General features: G+C 36.9%; 1 protein-coding gene and 1 long non-coding RNA gene across 4 annotated transcripts in view; one reads left to right on the forward strand and one right to left on the reverse strand.

The window, feature by feature from the left end:
* The window catches only part of LOC127518482 (uncharacterized), a 241,839-nt gene that overhangs the window by 56,901 nt on the left and 159,305 nt on the right, over nucleotides 1-25,633 (forward strand). The gene's annotated exons all lie outside the window — the stretch shown is intronic.
* The window catches only part of stk39 (serine threonine kinase 39), a 75,985-nt gene that overhangs the window by 5,559 nt on the left and 44,793 nt on the right, over nucleotides 1-25,633 (reverse strand). For all 3 annotated transcript variants that reach the window (XM_051905167.1, XM_051905168.1, XM_051905169.1), the window contains 3 exons: nucleotides 7,585-7,637; nucleotides 5,273-5,341; nucleotides 2,915-2,979 (listed from right to left, as the gene is read on the reverse strand). In XM_051905167.1, the coding sequence (XP_051761127.1) occupies nucleotides 2,915-2,979; nucleotides 5,273-5,341; nucleotides 7,585-7,637 (187 nt within the window). The remainder of the gene's footprint in view (nucleotides 1-2,914; nucleotides 2,980-5,272; nucleotides 5,342-7,584; nucleotides 7,638-25,633) is intronic.

A 25,633-nucleotide genomic window follows, 5' to 3' on the forward strand; every position in this document is an offset into this window, starting at 1 on the left:
TTGAAATCAATGTATTTTCAGCATTCTCTACTGCAGCTCTAACATGTACATGCACGAGCCACAGAGCCTGCATGTGTGCACACAGCAACCACAAACATAACTCTTCTTCACGGTTCAATATCCAAGCAGCATAATTGTCTGAGTTCCACACAGTGTAGTCAGGGGTGACATTAGTAAATGAGATCGGAGGACCAAGCTGCCTGAGATATTCCCCACACACGCTGCGCCGTCTACAATCCTGTTACACGTGCAGATTTCTCTGCTTTAATGTGGAGTTGTTTTCTAATCATGATGTGTTCTCTCCTGGGAAGCTCAAGCTCAAATTAAACAATACAACTCCACACTTCCTAATGTGATTTTCTAAACACACCAGGTGCGACTGAGAAATGCATTCTGGGAGGTTTGTGGCGGGTCGGAGGGTGAAGTTAAGGGTAAGAGCTGGCAGATGCTGTAGAGATAGCGCTCTGCAAAAGGCCGCAGCAGAATGAGCCGCATGCTAACGCGCAGATGTTGTTTACCGTCATCTCACGACTCCATCTAAAGGAGTGATTAAACATAGTCTTCGCCGCCATATTGTCCAGTCCACTGGGACCTGCTCTTAGCATTTCCTGCGGTTAAATTCTGTCATTATTTGCTCACCATCAGCTCTTTTTCATACAACGACAGCTATCTTACAAATCTTGTTTGCGCTTGCATTCAATTGAAACATGGAACCTTACAAAATTTAAACAAAAATGACATTTCTGCATTTTGTAAAGCCTGACAGCCACTAGAGTTGGCAATATCATGCTAAATAAACTAAAAAAAATTGTCAAGTTTTAAAATAATAAAGCATTTTTAAAATATTTACTGAGTTGTTTCATTGCAATGTTCATGACTGTTCAAATATATATAAACATATACACCCACCGATCAGGCATAACATTATGACCACCTTCCTAATATTGTGTTGGTCCCCCATTTGCTGCCAAAACAGCCCTGACCCGTCGAGGCATGGGCTCCACTAGACCCCTGAAGGTGTGCTGTGGTATCTGACACCAATTTGTTTGGACTTGTTTGTTCAGCACATCCCACAGATGCTCAATTGGATTGAGATCTGGGGAATTTGGAGGCCAATCATATTGCCTTCTTCCCATAGTGCATCCTGGTGGCACGTGTTCCCCAGGTAAGCGACGCACACGCACCCGGCCATCCACGTGATGTAAAAGAAAACATGATTCATCAGACCAGGCCATCTTCTTCCATTGCTGGAGATGCTCTGACCCAGTCGTCCAGCCATCACAATTTAGCCCTTGTCAAACTCGCTCAAATCCTTACACTTGCCCATTTTTCCTGCTTCTAACACATCAACTTTGAGGACAAAATGTTCACTTGCTGCCTAATATATCCCACCCACTAACAGGTGACGTAATGAAAGGATAATCAGTGTTATTCACTTCATCTGTCACTGCTCATAATGTTATGCCTGATCGGTATATATATATATATATATATATATATATATATATATATAAATAATATAAAATAAATATAATTTTTTTTATATATATATATGACTGTTTTTATTTAAACAGTCACAACACTGTAACAAATCATCTTAATACACGTTTTTGCTTAAAAACAAAGTCATATCAATATATATAGAATAAAGTTATAAAGTTTTAAAAATAAACTTTATTATAAATTTTGACTTTCTTTTGACTTTAAAATATAGCTTTTTTAAATCTTGTAATCTTTAATCTTGTAGCTTTATTCTTGAATTTTCATGAATTTATTGTCATAAAAGGCCTATTTTGAGATGTATTTTGTAATATTACAATTACATTTTTTTTTAAAACATCATACTAAAACTTCATAATACTGTTTTAGCATTATTATGTTTTTTTCGTAAAATTATAATATTGTAACATTCAATTTGTTTAAATATTGTAATATAAATATTTGCTTCTATTGTCCACTGTGAACTGTGTTGTATGTACATTCTTCAAATTTTCTTCTTTTATGTCCCATAGAAAAAAAAAAACAGAGTCATTTTTGGAATGACATAAGGGCAAGTAAATATTAACAAAATTTCTATCTTTGGATGAACTATATCTTTAATACCACCATGGAGGACCTCACATTACATGAAACGCATCTATTCGGATACGATCCCACCAGAAGATTCATGTGAACGGTGCCAAACGGCATTGTATCCAATATAACGGGATCCACTTAAAAGTGGATTAAAGCGCCGTCTATCACCACTATCTGTCTCTAATCCTCCACAGAGACTGAAATATAAAAGGCCTGGGGAAATATGAACAGATACTCCTACAGGATCCTGCCACTGGGGCCAGGGCCTAATGCGCTCCCTTCTTCATCTGTATGCGTTTAACAGGAACACTCAGTGACATTTTAATTTGGGTATTCATGTATCTGCCAGAATATCCCAGTTCTGCCATTTTTTTAGCGCATTAAAAGGCATCATTAAACACTTTCCTAATATTCTCTCAGATTTGTCATGTGCCCAGAGTAATCAATAAGGAATTATGTAATGAAAATTCATTACGCTGTTAAAGGCGTGATTTCAGCAAATAATAAATGAATGGCTGTGTGGGACCTGAGGGACGCATGCTGTTATATACTCAATGCACAATTTGCAGAAAGTAAATAAACTGCTTTGTACAAAAACAAGCTGCATTCTCTTCATGACAAAGTCAAGGACTTTCAGTGCCTTTTCCAATTATACTGTAGAAACTCAATCTACAAAAAAACATTTCTAGCCAATTAAATATCTGAGCATAACTAAAAAATGTATATGTATATTTCACAATTCATTTTCATTACTTTTCCAGGCCTGATATTCCCAGGTTTTCCTGGAACATTGGAATCCTGCAAGATTCTCTGTGACATTTAGCATCTGAATACTCACCAACTTAAAGGTCAATACTTTATAGGTAATCGGGTCTTCTACAATCTTCTGAAGGTTAGCAGCCACTGGGAAAACACATGTAGAAAAAGATACTGACATTAGGACTGAGCAATATGGATAAACATATGATATCTCGATGTCTCAGTATTCATGTACTTGCTCTGAAATAGCTTGAAGCAGGGGTCTCGAACTCAAATTACCCTGAGGGCCACTAGCCAAATTGTGTGTAACCGTGAATTTCAACTACATATATTAATTGGTGCTGTTATAGCATTACTGATGCATGGACAGAGATGAGCGACTCATCTTACTCTTATACCTAGCATTTGCACTGCATGTTTAGTGGACTAATGACCCCTGAGATTGTTTCCTTTTGCAATTTTCTCCTTGCAGATGAAGCCGGTATCAGACCCATTTAAAGACCAGAAACATCATGAGCCGCTCTGATGTAATGGTCAGAAGTTATTTAAATATTTAAAGTGCAACTTCGCCGATTTTCAAACCGCTTTGTATTGTTACAATGTCGGTAGTACAGTATATATAAATAAACAATGTTCACTCATTCTCCGTGTTCCCTGGACCGAGAAATTTGCTGCGTTCATGCCATGTCATAATTACCGTAGTCTCGAGATGACAACACGTGACGTTCTATTCGGAGCTGTTCACGTCCTCGGACTGGGAATTATGCGTTTCTATGTCAAGCAAAAAAGTCCACATGACACTTCATCTGGCTAACTTTTGACAGCTCCAGGGCTTTAGTGAAAACTACAGATTAAACTTCCGTATATTTGTATTCCCACACAAGGACAGTCTGAACAACAGAGGGAACACCATTATAACAAAGTTTGCTAAGAAGTATTTCCTACTAAATAGAGCTGCACGATTCTGGATAAAATGAGAATCACGATTTTTTGGTTTCAAATAGAGATCATGATTCTTCCACGATTCTGAATAGACAACTAAAGAAAATAACATGTAATTTACTAAAGGTTCTGACAAAATATTGATTGCAGGAAAAGTGTTTAAATAATTTGAATGAATAATTAAAAAAATGAGTTTGAATGAATTCAATGACTCATTAATAAATGCTTGTTTCATTACTGGATGAATCAGTGTTTTTGAATGAATCGTTTGAATGAATGATTCAATGACAATATATTTTTCAACAGTCACTTGTCACCACCTAGTGGTGTAAGATGTAATTGATACAATCTTTATTTAAAGCGCCAAGTTAGTTTAAAATGGTGGTTTGCTTTATTTTGATCTCTATCGTAGACATCAGTGTTTATATCCTAACTTTAAACATTTATCTCAGTACTTCTGTGATAATTTGAACATTAGTGACAGAAATAACTACTGTGTGGTTCAAAACTGCTCTCTCTGGCTCAGCGGCAGCACGAACACAGATTTAAATGTTCTGGTATGATTTTGTTGATAGACACAGGAGAATCGTTGTCATTAATAAATAAGATTGCATGGGTGTTTGAATCGAGATTGCGATCTTTTTACAAATAATCGTGCAGCTCTACTACTAAAGTAAGGTGGTATATGACTCATGGTCATGCGTATCCATAGCAGACTGGTGGGAGTGGCCTGGGACGGCAACATGCCCAGTGCATGCCCAGTGCATTATGGGTATCGAAGTTTTCCTACCTCTTTGGCAAAAGGAAAGACAACAGCCTTTTTCTTTGTTTCTTTAGTCAGGTAGCACCAATTCATTTTTTTTCTCCTTTCTACTGCATAGGCAGCCGAGTTTTATTGAAAGTCTTTTTTGTTGGCAGTGATGAATTACCCCTTTGAAAAACTAAAGGGATCTTGTAGCTCAAACAGTACAGCATGATGTTAGAAACGGCAAGGTCATGGGTTCGATTCACAGGAAACGCATGGATTGATCAGATGTATACCTTAAGCGCAATGTAATTTGCTTTGGATAAAAGTGTAAATGTAGAATTTAAGGACTAAAATGCACAGCGATCAATTCATACACATGGTTTTTGTAAATAAAATCTTGGCATTTCAGACATACAGGCGAAATAGAGTTGCTGCCCTGAGATTATAACTGATATTACAGATAAAATGGACATTGCATTAAGACCCGTTCACACCGAGGATGATAAATATAATGATAAAGATGTAGTTCTAAAAATCATTCCAAATTTAAAAGAATAGCAGAGTTCACACCACAACTATAACAACAATCACAAAGAGAAACAATATTGTTGGAATCCATTTCAGAATAATATTTTTTTCCAGCTGATGAACGATAAAAAACATTGACAGCCAATCAGAATCCATCCTGCTTTAAAGAGCTCAATCATTTAAAGTGGCAAACAACAAAACTGAGTTTACTCAACTTACCCACTACAACATCATGACCATTGACCAGACCAGCAGAGAAGAGCTCCTGAGAAACTCCATCAGCAGTGTCTGAGGAGAAAAACACACACAGATGCACAGCATGATATCACAGCGAGAAAACCGTCAGAACACAAAGTTAAAAGCATGTTCTGGCAAACCCACGCACAACAAACATCAACAAACAAGTTGCAATGGCCTCAAATGCACTGAACAAGTCAGATCTAGGGCTGGGCGGTGTGATGCAGGGTTAGAGTTAACTAAAACTAAAACAATAAAAAAAAAGGCATTTTGATACTTGAAATAAAATAAACATTAACTGAAATAAAATATAAAAAAAACTTCAGCTAAAAACATAGTTATTTCAGCTAGTTGCTAAAGAAACATTTTTCATTTAGTTTAACTTGATGTACTAAAATAACTAAAATTGAAATAAGAAGTAAAACAAACTATTAAAAAAAAAAAAAATTCTAAAACTGTAATTAAAATGCTGTTGAGCATTTACCCTATGTATCAAGCAATGGTAGAAATGAAGCAGAGATTAGTTGTTTATGGTTATTAACTTCACAATTTGCCACAGTGAAGTTCAATTAACTGATTACATTTCAAAACAGGAGGTATATTTTACAACTTCAAATGTGGCTCATCCAATCAAAATTTTGAGTTTTATGATTTTATTTTTAACTTTTAATTACATGCCAACTAAATCTCATCAGACTATTAGTAGACTGTTCGGTTAGGGTTTGGGTAAGTAGAATAAGTTGACATGTAGTTGCAAAGTTACTTATAGTCAGAAGAATATCTGTTGAAGGAGCATCAGAATAAAGTGTTAGCAGATATTAAGCAGACCGTCTACTAATACTCTAATGAGAGTTAGTTGACACGTAGTTGCAAAGTTACTTATAGTTAGTATAATGTCAAAAGTGGATAATCAAATTGAAGTGTTACCAAAAATAATAACTACATTGTGATATAAAATTATGAATAAATTGTGAGATTTTGGTCATACCACATACCCAGATCTATGCTCTTTGAACACACACAGAGTCAGAGCACATGAGTCAGACTTAGAACAGAAGGAACCCTGTGAGATCTCTCACACAGAGAGCCTCTTAAAGTTTTTTCTATTGCTAATGCTGCCTTCAAGTCACTCTGGAAAGATCATTTTTATAAAACGCACATGAACACCAGCACAGTGTCATAATTACCAGCAGGAAACTGGATTTTCTTTGAGCGCCGGCTTATCGAGCTGGAGGCGTTTCGGCATGGAATTAAATTGGTATTAATCATAGTCACGTTTTCAGTGATTGCACATTTAGTTCATGAGTGATTTTTCTAGGTTTCTTCTATGTTAAAATCTTGGAATAAAGATTTCATGGTCTTGATCAAACTTCAAGTGGTATCATGTGGAATGGTGTTGCGGTAATGACGTGTAATGGAAATGACATATTTTACTTTTGGGAAAATGCAAACAAGTTAGCTAGCAGTCAATTAATTTTTATAAAAATTTTATGAAATTGATCATTTCTTACGCTGCATTCACACGGCATTACATACATTCTGCAACACTTTTTGACACCCAAAAAATAAATACATTCTTTAAATGAATGAATGACTGACTCTGGTACCCTTGCAAAGATGTGCTCCTTACTTCTCATTTTTCTGAAATACTTGGTATAATGGTTATGACATAAATACCAAATTGAAATAATTACTTTTCCCTCATTATTAAGAGTGTTAAAGATTAAATTTCACAATATTTGAACAGACTTTCCCTCTAGACTTATTAAATTAATAATATAATCACATTTTACATTGTATTAAAATCAGGGAAATTGTGCTTTGCACTTTTTTCTAAGAGATTAAAGCTGTTGTAATATATCCTTCAAAACTAGAATGACTGATTAAAAATAAAATAATTTAATTTAAGTTATATAAACACTTTCTTTCTTTAAAATAATCCTAGTGGACAGAAACAAATATTGTGTGCTTATAAAAAAGATATTATTAATTAGGCTTGTTTATAAACAAACATGCTTGACAAATTACATTTCCCATCAATCATGAGATTGATAAATATACACAAAGCATAAACTCGTTCTTTTATCTTTATTATGTTGTAGTAGTGCTAAAAAAAAAAAAAAGCAGCTTTAAAAGTGTCTGTCGGGAAGTGAAAAAGAAATTGTGTTCATTTCATTCCAATCTAAATCACGTCGTAATAATGTTTCCAAGCCTCGTAAGTGGAAACTTCCCAAGAGGACTTGAAGGCAGCATAATGCTACGACTGTGGCTGATGCATGATGAGGTGCACTGACCTTGCCCTGGAGTGAATTCAAACCGTATGTCATTCAACTCCTTCCTTGAGTTCCTGAGGGAGAGGGAGAGGGAGAGAGAGAGAGAGAGAGAAGAGATATCTGTGGTGAGAAATGGGCGTCTACCTGTCCGTCTGTCTGTAAGAAAGCCAAGTGTGATCGCGGCCCATCTGTGCTGTTTTACTGAGTGTGTTTTCCGAGCCTGACACACACTCACACACACACACACACACACACACACACACACACACACACACACACACACACACACACACACACACAAGCCTCAGCTGAGTCCTGTCCTCAGAGCTCTCCAGATAATCATTTCGGAAAATTTCACTGTGCCAGTAAGCAAGCCATCATTGCCAATATCGCCATGTTTTGTAAACCAGCGAGGTTTTTCTGTAATTACAGGGGTTTGGAGGAGAGATCGTTTTAAACTAGCGCTCAGGTGAGCTTTTAGGAGGAGGGCTGTGTTCATTTGTGTTGGTTTAATGAAGGAAGGCTTCACTGTACTGTGAGGTGATCTGCAGTTAAACAGCATTTCATACCACTAATGGATCTGTCATCATTTATGATTAGAGGTTTGACGAGACAGCTCAACTTTTGACCTCCTAACTGAACTCCTTTCCACAAACTGATCATAGAAATAAAAACAGCATAAATAAAAATGAATAACACAGTTTTCTTATTAAGTGTAAACAATAAGTGCAACCATAACCAAAGAACTCTCTCAATATTCAAAGTGCAAATAGAGACCAGATTTTTCTTCAAGCAGGATACAGAGCTGAGAGATGGTCACAACTACACAGCCCAGCCTAAGATAGCTTTCAAACTGGGAGATATTTGCATTCATCAGGGAGTCGCTTTCAAACTGCGGGGTATTGAAGTCGCGTTTGAATGTGAGTGAGCATTCTAAAGATAAGACATTCGTCAGACACTTAGGCTCTGTTGTGCAACAAATCCTCCACCATGGTCTTGTCAGTCATCTCGACACATCCCTATTTATGATGGGGTTTTTTTTTTTTATCCCTTTTGGAGATTGATGTGTTACTATGAACTGTTGTTGCATGGAAAAGGATGGTACTGCTGTGGAGGACTAGACATGACACTTAAAATTAAAATGAAGGAATAAATTATCAATTTAATAATTCAAACATAAAAATGGGAATATATCAGTTTTTTAAACGTACAAATGAATAGACATTGAAAACAACAAAGTTTTACAATGTAGTTAATGAAAACAAAAAATAGTAAATGAATAAATAATTTGTTATGAGATATAGTTATAATATATATATATATATATATATATATATATATAATTTTTACACAATTGTATACTTTTAAAAGTGTACAATTATATATATATATATATATTTTGTATTTGTATTATTTATATAGCACCAATTTAATACGTTAGTTGTCCAAAGTGCTTCACAGTCCCAAAAGAAAACAAAAGTATAAATAAAAACAAATAAAACAGTATAAAACAAACAAACACACAATAAATATCACTTTCCATCATTTGAACTTGCAGTCAGAGTTAAGCAAATGTGATTATATATATATATATATATATATATATATATATATATATATAAAATTTTAACATTTTAAACATTTTAAGACACAGGGGATACAGCTGGCAGCTCACTAGTGTTTTTCCTGAATTCATCTCATTGTCAGGGATGCAGGAACAATTTAAAATGTTTTGCTTCTTTGGTTATATATAATATTTGGTATCGTACTACAAGACGAGATGGTCATGGCAAATGAAAATCTAAAAACAATGATAATCTCTTAAAAATGGGGGTGGATACTTTATAAAAGTGGGTTATAATAGTTGGTATGCTTTAGCATTATGGTTTCTGGTGTTTTATGAAGCGAATCTTCATCATCCTAAGGCTCTGCCATGTTCAGTAAACACACCTGCAGCGCAGCTACGCTCTGGTTCTTCACACTGATGTTTATGATAAACCACCCCTGTGTATTTGGTGAGATCTGAGCCAGACCTTCGCTTTGTTCTCTCTAACATCAAACAGTCTGTTCTGCTTCAGCAACAAGGGTTGACAACCTCATAAAAGTTACATTTGCAGGGGAAAGGCAAAGGACACAAATAATATGCACCAGCTCGCTTCCAGTCATTTAAGCAGGAGAGAAGACTGAAGTCAACCCAGCTACGGGAGATGATGAACCTCGTCATGCATCACAGAGGGATTGTGTCCAGCTTAATAACTAAACTACAGCGGGTCCAAAACGCAGCAGCTAGAGTCCTTACTAGAACCAGGAAGTAGGACCATATTAGCCCGGTTCTGTCAACACTGCATTGGCTCCCTATTAAACATTGTCTAGATTTTAAAATCTTACTAATCATTTATAAAGCACTAAATGGTTTAGCTCCCCAGTACCTGAGCGAGCTCTTAACGCATTATAGTCCTTCACGTCTATTGCGATCTCAGAATTCAGGCCAGTTGATAATACCTAGAATATCAAAATCAACCGCAGGCGGTAGATCCTTCTCCTATTTGGCACCTAAACTCTGGAACAATCTTCCTAGCATTGTTCGGGAAGCAGACACACTCTGTCAGTTTAAATCTAGATTAAAAACACATCTCTTTAACCTGGCATACACATAACACATTATCTACTTCTATAATTCAAATCATGTAAATTGTTAAGCTGCATAAATTAGGTCAGCCAGAACCGGGAACACTTCCCATAACACCTGATGTACTCGTTACATCAGAAGAAGAATGGAATGAGAATATAATGAGAACTACATAAAAATTATAAAGTCAACATTCAGACACAACATTGTCATAAAAAGTGTGCAAAACTATATGCACTATATTGCCAAAAGTATTGGGACACCCCTCCAAATCATTGAATTCAGGTGTTCCAATCACTTCCATGGCCACAGGTGTATAAAATCAAGCACCTAGGCATGCAGACTGCTTCTACAAACATTTGTCTCCTTTATTATATATATATGACTTGACTTGAGATATACCTGGTTAAACAAACATCTACTACACCAAGTGCATTGTCACATCTGGTTAGGGCACAGTCTAGTCCTTAACAATGTTTTTTTTTTTTTTTCTGATGCTCATTAAAAGGCCTGATAATGCATTTACTGTACTTAGCCGTTTCATTTCATGAAAGGTAAAGACTCTATATCACCAAGCTGTGTGTGTGTGTGAGTTCCTTCAGCGCCCGCTTTAACCGCTGCTCCAGAGCTCCAGCTGTGCTATTGAGCCCAGTGGACTTATTTAGCAGATTGACACTTGCATTAGCCTCATTTTCTCTAGTACTAGATTATAATGACAGCAATCATCACTGGTGTTGCTCTCCACCCCTCTGACTCTCTCCCTCTCTCAAGTAGGTCACTTAACTGATCGTCGGAGGAACGGGATCTTACTCTAGGCGAATATACGAACACCAAATTTAAGAGGTTTATATAGCCGATCCCACATTATGATGCATAGTGGGTTGTCAATGGCACGGTGGACCTTGAAGACTAAAAAGGATTTTAAAAAGCTAAACCATCATGCTGGCAGCGATGAATCCGTTATGGAGCTAATAAAAAGTAGTCTGTAGGGGTGTGAAGTAATCTTAGCAGGGAGATGGAATAAAACCAGATTTTTGTTAGTGATTTTAATGTTATATATATATATATATATATATATATATATCTTTCTCCTATGCAATGCTATTGTCCTTTCAGTTTAAGGCTTCGATATTTTTATTCTATTGCTTTCTATCTACTGGCATCAGAAAATAACCCGGGCTTGGGGGGAAAACGCTACTAATTATATATTGTTGCCAAAAACAAAAACAAAAACAAAAAAAATGTTTGATGGGCAGACTTCAGAACAGAGCAAAAGATGACACTCATCATGCTCAACTAAAAAAACAAAAAAATGCAACTTGCCTCATCCAATCAGAATGAAATCTAATTAAATATAAGAAATATAAAAATAAGTTAAAAATGGAAAAATAATAGATGTAAATTGAATAATAATAGATATAAATTTAATAATATAATATAATATAATATAATATAATATAATATAATATAATAATATGTGACCCTGGACCACAAAACCAGTCATAAGGGTCATTTAAAAAAATTGTTAGATTCATACATCATCGGAAAGCTGAATAAGCTTCCCATTGATGTATGGTTTGTTAGGATAGGACAATATTTGGCCGAGATACAACTATTTGAAAATCTGGAATCTGAGGGTGCAAAAAAAAAAAATCAAAATATTGGGAAAATCACCTTTAAAGTTGTCCAAATGAAGTCCTTAGCAATGCATATCCACGCACAAAAATAAATATTTACAGTAGGAAATTTACAAAATATCTTCATGGGACATGATCTTTACTTAATATCCTAATGATTTTTGGCATAAAAGAAAAATTGATAATTTTGATCCATACAATGTAATGTTGGCTATTGCTACAGATATACCCCTGCGACTTATGACTGGTTTTGTGGATAAAAGGTCACATAATATAATATAATATAATACAATATAATATAATATAAGTTTTTAGTGTATCATAATGTTTTCTTTTGTTGTGAATCATCTTATATTTTGGTTTTTGTCCAAATCATGATTTTATATACATAAAAAAGTCCTAAAAATTAATTTGAGGGGACAGACACTGCCTCTTAATAAAAAAACTATTTCTAACACTGCAGCATCTTTAAGTGTCAAAAGCAGGTCGCTGTCCTTCTGTCCTCACCGGCTGGATATTTTGACGTAGCCATCGCCAGCAGCTGTGACCTGACACAGCACAGACATCTTAGAGCCAATTTTCTCACTGTCGTTATGTTTTGACAGTTTTTGGAGGTCAAGTTCTCGAGCTTACACGCAGAGACAACCGCACACACATGCGCCCCCAAAAACACACCGATGTCCTGCGTAAACTGTGGCCTGCCACCCTTCAGGCTGGTGTGTTTCAGCCATCCTGTTTGGCCTGCCGTCATTATCCAGCCAATCAATCCTGAGAGAGCTGCAAGGCACGGAAAGCCCTCATACTTGACACTTGTCTCCTGCTGGCTCGAGGTGATATTTTCACCCTGTGGCCAGAGGAAATCAGCACCCTGCTGCTGTTTTCTCACTTTTCTGCTCACAGGGGCCTCTGGTTCTCATCTAACTGATCTGATATCCCTCATTTCCCTCAGGAGACATAACCACTTGACTGCAAAAGACCCTAACAACCAAACAAACAGGGTGAATTTCAAGAAAACTGGCAAGAACACGACTGAGTTTTATTTCAGCCCTAAAATCATAAGGAAAAATAGGAAAATAAATTATATTTTGCTTAAAGAAAATGGATGCATTTTAGGACAATTAAGATCGTTTGTATTATGACATTATTTAAATGATAATTAGGCACATTTTCACCACAATTACCATTTTAATAATCAATGAAAACTTCAAAATCAAAACAAAGCTGTAATGTACACAATTAAATATTTACACCTGATAGCATTTTTTTTTTTTTTTTTTTTGCATTTTATTTACGCTTATTCACATTTAACTTAAATTTTTATATTACAAAATCTATAATATAGATTTTTTTATGTGAAACTTTCACAGAAAAAAATATAATGTAAAAAATGATGTAAAAAATACTGATTTTTATGAAATAAAAAATACTGAGTGCACCTTTAAGAACAATTAAGTTTAAGAACAATTAGTTAACAATTATCAATAAGAACAATTAACTTAAGAACCATTTACCTTTTTTTCCTCTCTGTGCACTTTATTTTCCTCTAAAGAGCTGCTAACTACTTAAGAGTATGACTTTAATTGAGGGAGTTAATTTAATTTAAAGTCCAGCTCTAATGAGGTTTCACTCTGTTCAGTTTTGTCTCGTCTGAAAAATGGGGTGGTAGTCTCTGGTTGGGATGTTAGACTCACAAATCAAAAGGTTTCAAGCTGAGTTTGCTAAAGATGAACCTAAATTACAATAATGGATCGTTTTAAAACAGACGCATCCAAGTGTGTGGAAAAACTGAGAGTGTAATATGCAAATCATGCCAAATTGTACAACTTTTCCTGATAAATTGTGCATAACATGGTGCTTTAAACCAAATTCATCTCTACAGCATCTCTCTGCTTTTTCTATTTAATTTCATTTATATTTTAAATTAATGTGTGTTGTTTTTTTTTTTACTTTCTATTCATCAAAAAACCTTGAGAAAAACAGTTTCCACAAAAATATTAAGCAGATTTAATTTAGGCTTTTACTCACATATAAACATTGATCAGTGAACATAAACAGAAGCTCAACCGAACCAGAATGACGCGCGAGAACAAACCTCATTGGTTCTAGCTGAAGCTCAAACGTGCTGCATAACATGAGAATGAACCTCATTGGTTCTAGCTGAAGCTCAAACGTGCTGCATAACATGAGAATGAACCTCATTGGTTCTAGCTGAAGCTCAAACGTGCTGCATAACATGAGAATGAACCTCATTGGTTCTAGCTGAAGCTCAAACGTGCTGCATAACATGAGAATGAACCTCATTGGTTCTAGCTGAAGCTCAAACGTGCTGCATAACATGAGAATGAACCTCAATGGTTCTTGCTGAAGCTCCAACATGCTGCGAAACACGAGAATGAACCTCATTGGTTCTTTCTGAAGCTCAAACGTGCTGCGTAACATGAGAATGAACCTCATTGGTTCTTGCTGAAGCTCCAACATGCTGCGCAACACAAGAATGAACCTCATTGGTTCTTTCTGAAGCTCAAACGTGCTGCGTAACATGAGAATGAACCTCATTGGTTCTTGTGGAAGCTCAAACGTGCTGCATAACACGAGAATGCACCTCATTGGTTCTTGCTGAAGCTCAAACGTGCTGCGTAACACAAGAATGAACCTCATTGGTTCTTGCTAAAGCTCCAACATGCTGCGTAACATGAGAATGAACCTCATTGGTTCTTGCTGAAGCTCAAACGTGCTGCCCAACATGAGAATGAACCTCATTGGTTCTTGCTGAAGCTCCAACATGCTGCGTAACATGAGAATGAACCTCAATGGTTCTTTCTGAAGCTCCAACATGCTGCAAAACACAAGAATGAACCTCATTGGTTCTTTCTGAAGCTCAAACGTGCTGCGTAACATGAGAATGAACCTCAGTGGTTCTCGCTGAAGCTCCAACATGCTGCGAAACACGAGAATGAACCTCATTGGTTCTTTCTGAAGCTCAAACGTGCTGCGCAACACGAGAATGAACCTCATTGGTTCTTGTGGAAGCTCAAACGTGCTGCATAACACGAGAATGCACCTCATTGGTTCTTGCTGAAGCTCAAACGTGCTGCGCAACATGAGAATGAACCTCATTGGTTCTTGCTGAAGCTCAAACGTGCTGCATAACACGAGAATGCACCTCATTGGTTCTTGCTGAAGCTCCAACGTGCTGCGTAACACGAGAATGAACCTCATTGGTTCTTTCTGAAGCTCAAACGTGCTGCGTAACATGAGAATGAACCTCATTGGTTCTTGCTGAAGCTCCAACATGCTGCGAAACACGAGAATGAACCTCATTGGTTCTTGCTGAAGCTCAAACGTGCTGCATAACATGAGAATGAACCTCATTGGTTCTTGCTGAAGCTCAAACGTGCTGCATAACATGAGAATGAACCTCATTGGTTCTTGCTGAAGCTCAAACGTGCTGCATAACACAAGAATGAACCTCATTGGTTCTTTCTGAAGCTCAAACGTGCTGCGTAACACAAGAATGAACCTCATTGGTTCTTTCTGAAGCTCAAACGTGCTGCGAAACATGAGAATGAACCTCATTGGTTCTTGCTGAAGCTCCAACGTGCTGCGTAACACGAGAATGAACCTCATTGGTTCTTTCTGAAGCTCAAACGTGCTGCGTAACATGAGAATGAACCTCAATGGTTCTCGCTGAAGCTCCAACATGCTGCGAAACACGAGAATGAACCTCATTGGTTCTTTCTGAAGCTCAAACGTGCTGCGTAACATGAGAATGAACCTCATTGGTTCTTGCTGAAGCTCCAACATGCTGCGCAACACAAGAATGAACCTCATTGGTTCTTTCTGAAGCTCAAACGTGCTGCGTAACATGAGAATGAACCTCATTGGTTCTTGTGGAAGCTCAAACGTGCTGCATAACACGAGAATGCACCTCATTGGTTCTTGCTGAAGCTCAAACGTGCTGCGTAACACAAGAATGAACCTCATTGGTTCTTGCTGAAGCTCCAACATGCTGCGTAACATGAGAATGAACCTCATTGGTTCTTGCTGAAGCTCAAACGTGCTGCCCAACATGAGAATGAACCTCATTGGTTCTTGCTGAAGCTCCAACATGCTGCGTAACATGAGAATGAACCTCAATGGTTCTTTCTGAAGCTCCAACATGCTGCAAAACACAAGAATGAACCTCATTGGTTCTTTCTGAAGCTCAAACGTGCTGCGTAACATGAGAATGAACCTCAGTGGTTCTCGCTGAAGCTCCAACATGCTGCGAAACACGAGAATGAACCTCATTGGTTCTTTCTGAAGCTCAAACGTGCTGCGTAACATGAGAATGAACCTCAGTGGTTCTCGCTGAAGCTCCAACATGCTGCGAAACACGAGAATGAACCTCATTGGTTCTTTCTGAAGCTCAAACGTGCTGCATAACACGAGAATGCACCTCATTGGTTCTTGCTGAAGCTCAAACGTGCTGCGTAACACAAGAATGAACCTCATTGGTTCTTGCTGAAGCTCCAACATGCTGCGTAACACGAGAATGAACCTCATTGGTTCTTGCTGAAGCTCAAACGTGCTGCGCAACATGAGAATGAACCTCATTGGTTCTTGCTGAAGCTCAAACGTGCTGCGTAACACAAGAATGAACCTCATTGGTTCTTGCTGAAGCTCCAACATGCTGCGTAACATGAGAATGAACCTCAATGGTTCTTTCTGAAGCTCCAACATGCTGCAAAACACAAGAATGAACCTCATTGGTTCTTTCTGAAGCTCAAACGTGCTGCGTAACATGAGAATGAACCTCAATGGTTCTCGCTGAAGCTCCAACATGCTGCGAAACACGAGAATGAACCTCATTGGTTCTTGCTGAAGCTCAAACGTGCTGCATAACACGAGAATGCACCTCATTGGTTCTTGCTGAAGCTCCAACGTGCTGCGTAACACGAGAATGAACCTCATTGGTTCTTTCTGAAGCTCAAACGTGCTGCGTAACATGAGAATGAACCTCAATGGTTCTCGCTGAAGCTCCAACATGCTGCGAAACACGAGAATGAACCTCATTGGTTCTTGCTGAAGCTCAAATGTGCTGCATAACACGAGAATGAACCTCATTGGTTCTTGCTGAAGCTCAAACGTGCTGCATAACACAAGAATGAACCTCATTGGTTCTTGCTGAAGCTCCAACGTGCTGTGTAATACGAGAATGAACCTCACTGGTTCTTGCTGAAGCTCAAACGTGCTGCGTAACACAAGAATGAACCTCATTGGTTCTTCCGGAAGCTCAAACATGTTGTGTAACATGAGAATGAACCTCATTGGTTCATGCACGCGTCAAGCAAACATGCTTGAGCTTCCGTTTACCACAAATGATGTATGAGCTGATAAATGTTTACATGTTAATATAAGCCTAAATTAAATCTGTTCATCATATAAAGTGATTGTGTCTCTTCAGATAATTTGGACTAATCCGCTCAATTCATATGGATTAGTTTTATGATCTCTTTTTGAACTTTTTTAAGTGTCAACTGAAATCTCTCAGATTTCATTAAAAATGTAATCAAAATATGCATATATATATACACATACATACATACATACATGTGTATATATATACACATGTATAGCTCAAATATATATTCAGGCAATTTTGCAACTTTGTAACTTTGTGAGGCTCTTTACATTAAAGCCCTGATGTGAGTCATGAAAGCTGGACTAGACTGCCTGTCAGAAAAAACAATCTAACCCGCTGAATTCACAACTGTGAAATTCAGCTAAATGTAATTCACCGTCCATAAAGAGGCCTCAGTGCAGAGCATCAAATCGAACGCAGCTTCCCGCTTCCGGAGCTTCTTTACACACTAGTGGCGCGTAAAGAGCTTTGAGTAAGACTCCTGCGAAGTTGTGAGGCAGGGACAAATCCGTATCATATTCCGCCACAAAAGCTGTCAGAGATGATCGGCCAAACGCCTCATTGTTGGGTAATGGGAGCTGACAGGACTCAGCTAAAACCATTGAGCGTGAGCTGAGCCAGAGCGACAGTAAAAATGCCTTCACAGCCAGCAGGCCGGATAACAACACCACTAGTTGATTAAATGCGTGTGAAGACTACACATATGAGGTTCAGCGTTCCCCTGGTGCCATTATCTTAGATCCACTAAGGCTTACAAAGAAAGAGTCAATCACTCACAATTATTCTAACAGGAAAATAAAACTAAAAACTCATCCACTGGGAGTGAGTGGACATTAGCTTTAGTAAGTTAAGTCTGAGCTCAACCTGAGGCGGTAAAGGTGAAGATAGACCACTTATAGAAAAATGCATGGGAGAAATCGCAGCACTCAATTTGGAAGTTTTAGATGGTACTAAAACACTAAAAAGAAATGTAATCATCTTTCTACAGTCTCAAAGCTCTTTACATAGGTAACTTTGTACAGCACTTTGGTCAACCAAGGTTGTTTTAAATGTGCTTTATAAATATAATAAACTCGAAACTTGAAACTTGAAACTCATAAGTATGAAGTAACCCTAACCCACACTCACGCTTCCTGGAAAACGCTGCTTGCGTGAATTCTTAGTATGATATTAATGTAAAAGGGATAGCCCAATAAAAACAGTTTCGTTTCTCTTTTAAATGCATTATTTTTGTGACAGTTCAATGGAAGCCAATGGGAAACGAAACTGTTTGAATACCAACACTGTTCAAAATATCTTCTTTTGTGTTCCACAGAAAAAAAAAAAGTCATACAGGTCTGGAACGACATGAGAGCGAGTATATAATGATTGGGTAGACTGTTACTTTAAGTAAATGTAAATAATAATATGATTTTATTTTTCTCTAAAATACCGCATCTCAGTACACACAGTGTCACTGAACCCTAACAGATCTGCTGCTGTCTGTTTAATATTTAATATTAATTCAACAACAACACTGACAAGGAAAAAAGAAATCCATTTACTGCTCATTTGTTTCTTGGTTCTTCAATACTGATTTGATTAATTAGTTGAAAAACCTGAAGCAATGTTTACTCAATTGAGAAATACTTGAAGCCTACTGTACACGGCATTAATTTAATTTGTTAACATATATAATAACATTTAACTTTACACAAAAGAGCATGTGTTCAATAACAAACTAGTTTTTGCTGTTGTAGCAATACCAGTATTAAAATTCATGAAATTTCACCAACTGGTATCAACCAGGGTGATGCACTGTTCAGAACTGAATTTAGAACGCCTTTTAAATTTTAATTCATTTACTGGATTTGAATTGAGCTAGCAAACAGAAAGCAGATTCGCAATTCGAATTTGAAAGTAGAATTTAAAATGAATATGAAAAATACAAACACCTAATTCAAACCAGAAAAGCAACATTTCTCAAGATGATAAAATGATAGATCAAACGATAGAAAAATATCATGATAGATAGATATAACGATTTCATTAGGACGAAATGCAATGCCAAGCATGCACCAAATCTGGAGAAGCAAAGACCTCAATCTCACAACCAAATGCAGGTTAGTCCAGACAATTGTATTTCCCATATCAATATATGGACGTGAAAGCTGGACTCTGAAAAAAACTGACCGTAGAAGGATTGATGCCTTTGAATTATGGTGTTGGAGAGGCTCCTAAGGATACCATGCTCAGTGTGGGTTTCCAACAGAGAGGTCCTGGAGCGCATCAAACCAGAGATGTCACTTGAGGGAAAAATTACCAAACTGCGGCTCACCTATTTTGGCCATGTGATGCGAATGGCTTCACTAGAAAACGCAACAGTGCTCAGCATGGTTAGTGGAAAAAGGAAAAAAAACACGTTGGCTCGACACCATCAAAAGTGACACTGGCTTAGGTATAGAACAGCTGAAAAAGAAAGCAGAAGACCAGAAAGCATGGCGAGAGCTGGCCCATCGGATCACCAAGAGTCAGATACGACTGAATGGCTAATCATCATCATCAGATATAACGATAGATAGACATAACGATAGATAGATATAATGACAGATAGATATAACAGATATATAGAATGACAGATATATAGAACGACAGATAGATAGAACGATAGATGGGAGAAAAAGATAGAACGATAGATAGAATGACAGATAGAACGATAGATCAAACAATAAATCGATAGATAGATAGATAGTATGATCAAACATTAGATAGTACGACCGAACGATGGATGGATGGATGAATGGATGGACTGAACAATAGATAGATAGATAGATCGAACGATAGATAAATTGATCAAAGGATAGGTTGAATGACAGTTCGAACGATAGATAGATAGATAGATAGATAGATAGATAGATAGATAGATAGATAGATGAATGGATGGATTGAATGAGAGATAGATTGAACGATAGATAAATTGATCGATGGATAGGTTCGAATGATATATATATATAGATAGATAGATAGAACGATAGATTGAACGATAGATAGAACAAACGATAGATAAACGATAGATAGAACGAACGATAAATAGAACGAACGATAGATATAAAGATAGATATAACGAACAATAGATATAAAGATAGATAGATATAACGATATAACGAACGATAGATAGATATAACAATAGATATAACGATAGACAGAACGAACGATAGATATAAAGACAGATAGATAGATAGAACGATAGATAGAACGAACGATAGATATAACGATAAAAAGATATAACGAACAATAGATAGACAGAACGAACAATAGATATAAAGATAGATAGAATGAACGATAGATAGAACGAAAGATTGATAGACATAACGACAGATAGATATAACGATAGATATATCGATGGACGGACGGAACGATAGATAGGTGGATATAACGGCAGATTTAACAATAGATTGAACGACAGATCGACAAGATAGAACTATAGATCAAATGACAGATAGATCAAACAATAGATAGAATAATCGAACGATAGATAGATTGATCGAACAATAGGTTAAACAACAGATTGAACAGATGAATCGATAGATAGAGATTCACATGCATGAAATGAAAGTGAGCCAGTTTTTCAAACCTAGTGTTGACTACTGAAATTTTGGTATCATGACTACATCAACAATTTCACATTGGGCCGGTTTCACAGACAGGGCTTAGGCTAAGCCAGGATTAGGCCTTATTTCAATTAGGGTAGCTTTTATAAACATACCCTAGAAAAAAACATTACTGGTGACAATGGCAGTGACATATTTTCAGATATGTCAGTGCAAGTTGCTTTCAGTTCAAACAGCTCAAATATGCATTTTAGTCTAGGACTAACCCTAAATTGCCACTAACTTCTGGGTATTGATGCAAAATCTATAGTTAACTTCAACACTTCTTCAGTTCAAGACTCTCAGCCTCATTAAATCCAGTATTCTCTCAGAGTAGAACTGTGAGTCTTGGCTGAGAGTCAGGCAGCAGGAACAGAGAGTAATGCTGGACTTGAGCATTCATTTACATGTCAAGGTTAGAATAATTACACCTCCCTGAGCTCTGCCTCTCCACTTGGCCTGTTTCAAGAGAGCAATGGCTTTGTGCACTGGATAGGGGGTCTAGGGAACATATGGAAGTGTGTGTGTGTGTGTGTGTGTGTGTGTTTTGTGGTCTATAATGAAGTGTTGGGAGGAGCCAGCAGACGCTGTTATCACATCAACCCAGACCCTATTATACACACAGGAGCGAGAACAGCTTCTGCGCAGAGAAACTTTCTCAAACAAACTCTATGGCATTATCTCAAATGAGAATGTGGGGGAAAAATAGTCTGTGGGGCTCATTTATATGAATAATATATGAACATGAATTCAAAAGCAAATCAAAAACACAATATTGTCCATTCTAATCTCTATTTTGTGTTTGCTTTTTGCATGCGTGTATGTTTTTTTTTTTTAATAACAAAACCTACAAAGAAAAATGTGCGGCACTATAATAAAGCAATATGCCACGAGAGACCGTTCACTGCAGTGAATTTACAAAGCAGAACTCTCTTAAAGCGATAGTTCACCTGAAAATTTAAATTCTGTATTCATTTACTCACCTGTCTCATGCCATTCCAAACCTGTATGACTTTGTGTTTTGTGAAACATTTTGTCATGTTTCAATTGTGAAACAAAAAAGAAGATATTCTGAAAGAGAATGCAACACTGGAGTCCACTGACTTTCATTGTATGGACAGAAAAATAAAAAATCTAAATATCTTTTGTGTGTGTGTGTGTGTGTGTGTGTGTGTGCGTGTGCGCGCATGATTTATAAATCGAGGGAATGAAATAGTAAAACGTGCACACTATTTAGTAAATCGAGGGAAGGAATTAGTAAATTGTGCGCACGTTTTAGTAAATCGAGGGAACGAAACAGTAAATCGTGCGCACAATTTAATTTTTTTTTTTTTTTGCGTGTCATGTGCGGGGCTCCGTATGAGAGAGAGAGTTTATGTGTGTGTTTGTGTGAGTGTGTGTGTGTGTGTGTGTGTGTTCCACAGAGAAAAGAAAGTCTGGAACATTTGGTTTAGAATGACATGAGGGTGAATAAATAATGAGAGAATTGTAATTTTTTTGGTAACTGTGGTAAAATTACTGTATTACTTGTTTGTACATGTCTTTTATTATTTAAATTTAGTCAGTATTTAATGTCATATTCATTTGGGTCCAAAAAGTGTCCTAAAACATTGTGGTTAGTAATATTTTTAAAATAATATTTTTAAAATAAGTCTTGTATGTTCACCAAAGAAGATTGCTAAAATGAATTAGCATGTTTCTAGTATGTCATAACACATTTCTAACATGTTGCTAGCATGTTTTAGCATTTTGTTAACATTTAGCATGCTGCTAGCATGAATTAGCATGTTGTTAGCATATTAACACATTGCTAGTATGAATTAGCAGGTATTTGATCAAACATACAGTAAAAACAGTAGTCTTGTAAAAAATTATTACAATTTAAAACGATTGTTTTCTATTTAAATATATATTAAGATGTAATTTATTCCTGTGATCAAAGCTGAATTTTCAACATCATTACTCCAGTCTTCAGTGTCACATGATCTTTCAGAAATCATTCTAATATGCTAAAGCTCAAGAAACATTTCCTATTATTATCAATGTTGAATTGATAATTGATCATTTTGATCAATTTAATCTTTGCTGAATAAAATATTTAATTACTGACCCTAAAGTTTTGAACGGAAGTGTATATAAACATGTATACTACTTTAATAAACATATATCAAGCATATAAAATAAATATTTTTGTCCATGGTATAATTCACAAGTAATTGATTTCATTGACAAAATGAATGCAGATCTGTTTAAAGTTCCCAAGCAACTTGAATGTGCATCACAGATGAGCGCTTCTCATCCAATCAGAATCCAGAGTCAGAACTATCTGTTTTCTAATGAGTTTTGTCTCTCACACTGCCGGCACTGAAGAGGATCTAAACTCAAAGCAATATCTAGAAATCCATCCTCTGTCTTGAGAATTCCTTGCTCGCTCTCTCCGAGCCACTCCACACATCACTTATTATCTTATCAAACTCCAACATTTTTCTGTCTGCCAGCTGAATCCCAATAAACCCCAGATTTATAGACTCATGCCTCTGTATACCTCATGATGGGATCGGGAGATTTCACACCGCGTTTCAATTTCCACAAAGAAATCTATCAGAATATCAGGAAACTAACGTAATAACTTTCCTTGCCAAACAAGCCACCATTGTGATCGGCCAGCCATAGTTTGGACCGCTGTAATTCAGTGCTTTCATACTTCGCATTAATCCGTGGATTTAGATGGTATCTAGCGCAAACACTTCCACTGCACCGGGTCTGTAGATTTATTCAAGCGTTATTCAGGTCCAACCTTTTCACACAGCCAAACAAAAACCTTGCCGAAATCCATTTCACAATCGAGCCAAATATTCAGATCAACTCGGGTCAAGCTCCGCTTTGGACAAGTAATCAGAAGAGAGCGCTTTACAGCCTCCGTTTTTTGATTTGCTTGCATGTATTTACGTCAAGAACTATTTGCAGAGTTAATTAAAGTCATTTTAAATCATTTAGCAAACATACACAAACAAGTCTATCCCTTGCTTTCCTGGCCATTATCCTGATCCGTTCTGATGAGCCGAACACCTGCTCTCGCTGCTGACCTCACTGTGCAAATGGATGTGAGCCATTCATCTCTGTTCTCCTGCATCTGTTTGCCACAGCTTTCTCTCTCTCTCTCTCTCTCTGTGATGAGGTTTTCAAACTCAGCTGTCCATGCAGCTTGATTAGGTGCCCGTTTTTGGCACAGAATCAATGTTGTTTATAAGTTTCGATGCTGAAAATTGAAAAAGGCTCTTCACACGGTTCATTCTCTCTGTCATTCCAAACTGAGGCTGTTGAGGATAATTGGATGAAAGACAGAAAGATTTCAATGTAATGATTAGTTCTGAAGTCTGTGGATTTTTTTCGCAATTTCTATGCTGATTTTGCTGGATTTAAACAGAGTAAAAAGTGTTACACAGAGCTAAAAGAAAAATCACAGTAGCTAAATATTTAGCCCTCCGTGAACCACACTGGGCCCTGACATACACCCGGCGCAATGCGACGGCAGGAGCGACGCAAGTGTTTTTTGCTAGTTTCAGCCCGACGCAGTTATCATTTTCATGTCCAGCACCACGTTGTTTAAATAGCAAATGCACTCGCACCCATCTGTTCGCCCATGGGCGTGCTGGTCTGAAAACGAGGTTTGTTCAGGTGCATTGTTGGCGTGTTGCTATTTTGAGACAATTGAAAACAACTGCGCCGTTGACCAACAAAAACCTGCTCTAAAGTCAATGGCGCAATATTTTTTTTATTTAAAGGGTGTGTTAGTAATATGCGCATACACTCTGCTTGTTACACACACACACAGCAGCACACAAACATGCCAAATATTAAAAATAAAAGGATTCCTCTCTGGAGAAGCATTCAGTCTTTACGCTTGCAAATTCCACCATGTATAGCGAATCCGCCATGGCACGAGCGCAACTGGCTTTTAAAGGGAATGGGAGATGACACTCTAATTGGTTTATTGCACGTTACGCCCAAAACACACCCATGACTCATTAAGAGACTAGGTACAACCCTTTTGGACTGACCATTTTTTCCGTTTTTAAACTAGCAAAAGAGGATTCAGACACGCCCTAAGTGCACCTGCGCCATGCGCTTCAGACCATGTGCTTAGATCGTTAAAATAGGGCCCATTATGTTAAAACAAAACAAATCAATGTGAAAAGCCCATTTTATATCCATAATGTTACATATTTCAGTATTCAATGTGAAAAATTGCAGGGTTGGATTTTTTCGGAATCAATTCACCCTTCGCTGGAGTTTGATTGGCAGCCGATCTGACCAATCATAACATCAACTCCACCATTTTTTCTGACAAACAAACCAGATGGGAGAGATTAACGTTGGTGGACTTAAACTTGAAAAATGGCGTGTACTGACATCTTTCCGCAAATTAGTTAAATTAGTTTGTGTTATATGACTTTTGACCTTTGACCTGGACCTGTGATAATGAACATTTTTCATGAAAAAGGGATACTTTCAAAAAGCCCTATTTCTTAGATTAAAAGGTTAAAAATGTAAACCGCTTTGAAATTATTTTTCAAGATAGCATAACATATACCAAACGTGTAAGTAAAGACATTTATAATGTAACAAAAGCTTTCTATTTCAAATAAATTCTATTCTTTTGAAAATTCTATTCAACAAAGAATCCTAAATAATAAAAAAAAAAACATTATTACAGTTTCCCGAAAAATGTGAAGCAGCACAACTGTTTTCAACATTGATAATAATAATA

This window comes from Ctenopharyngodon idella, chromosome 9 (genome assembly GCF_019924925.1).
Source record: "Ctenopharyngodon idella isolate HZGC_01 chromosome 9, HZGC01, whole genome shotgun sequence".
In the NCBI taxonomy this organism is placed as follows: Eukaryota; Metazoa; Chordata; class Actinopteri; order Cypriniformes; family Xenocyprididae; genus Ctenopharyngodon; species Ctenopharyngodon idella.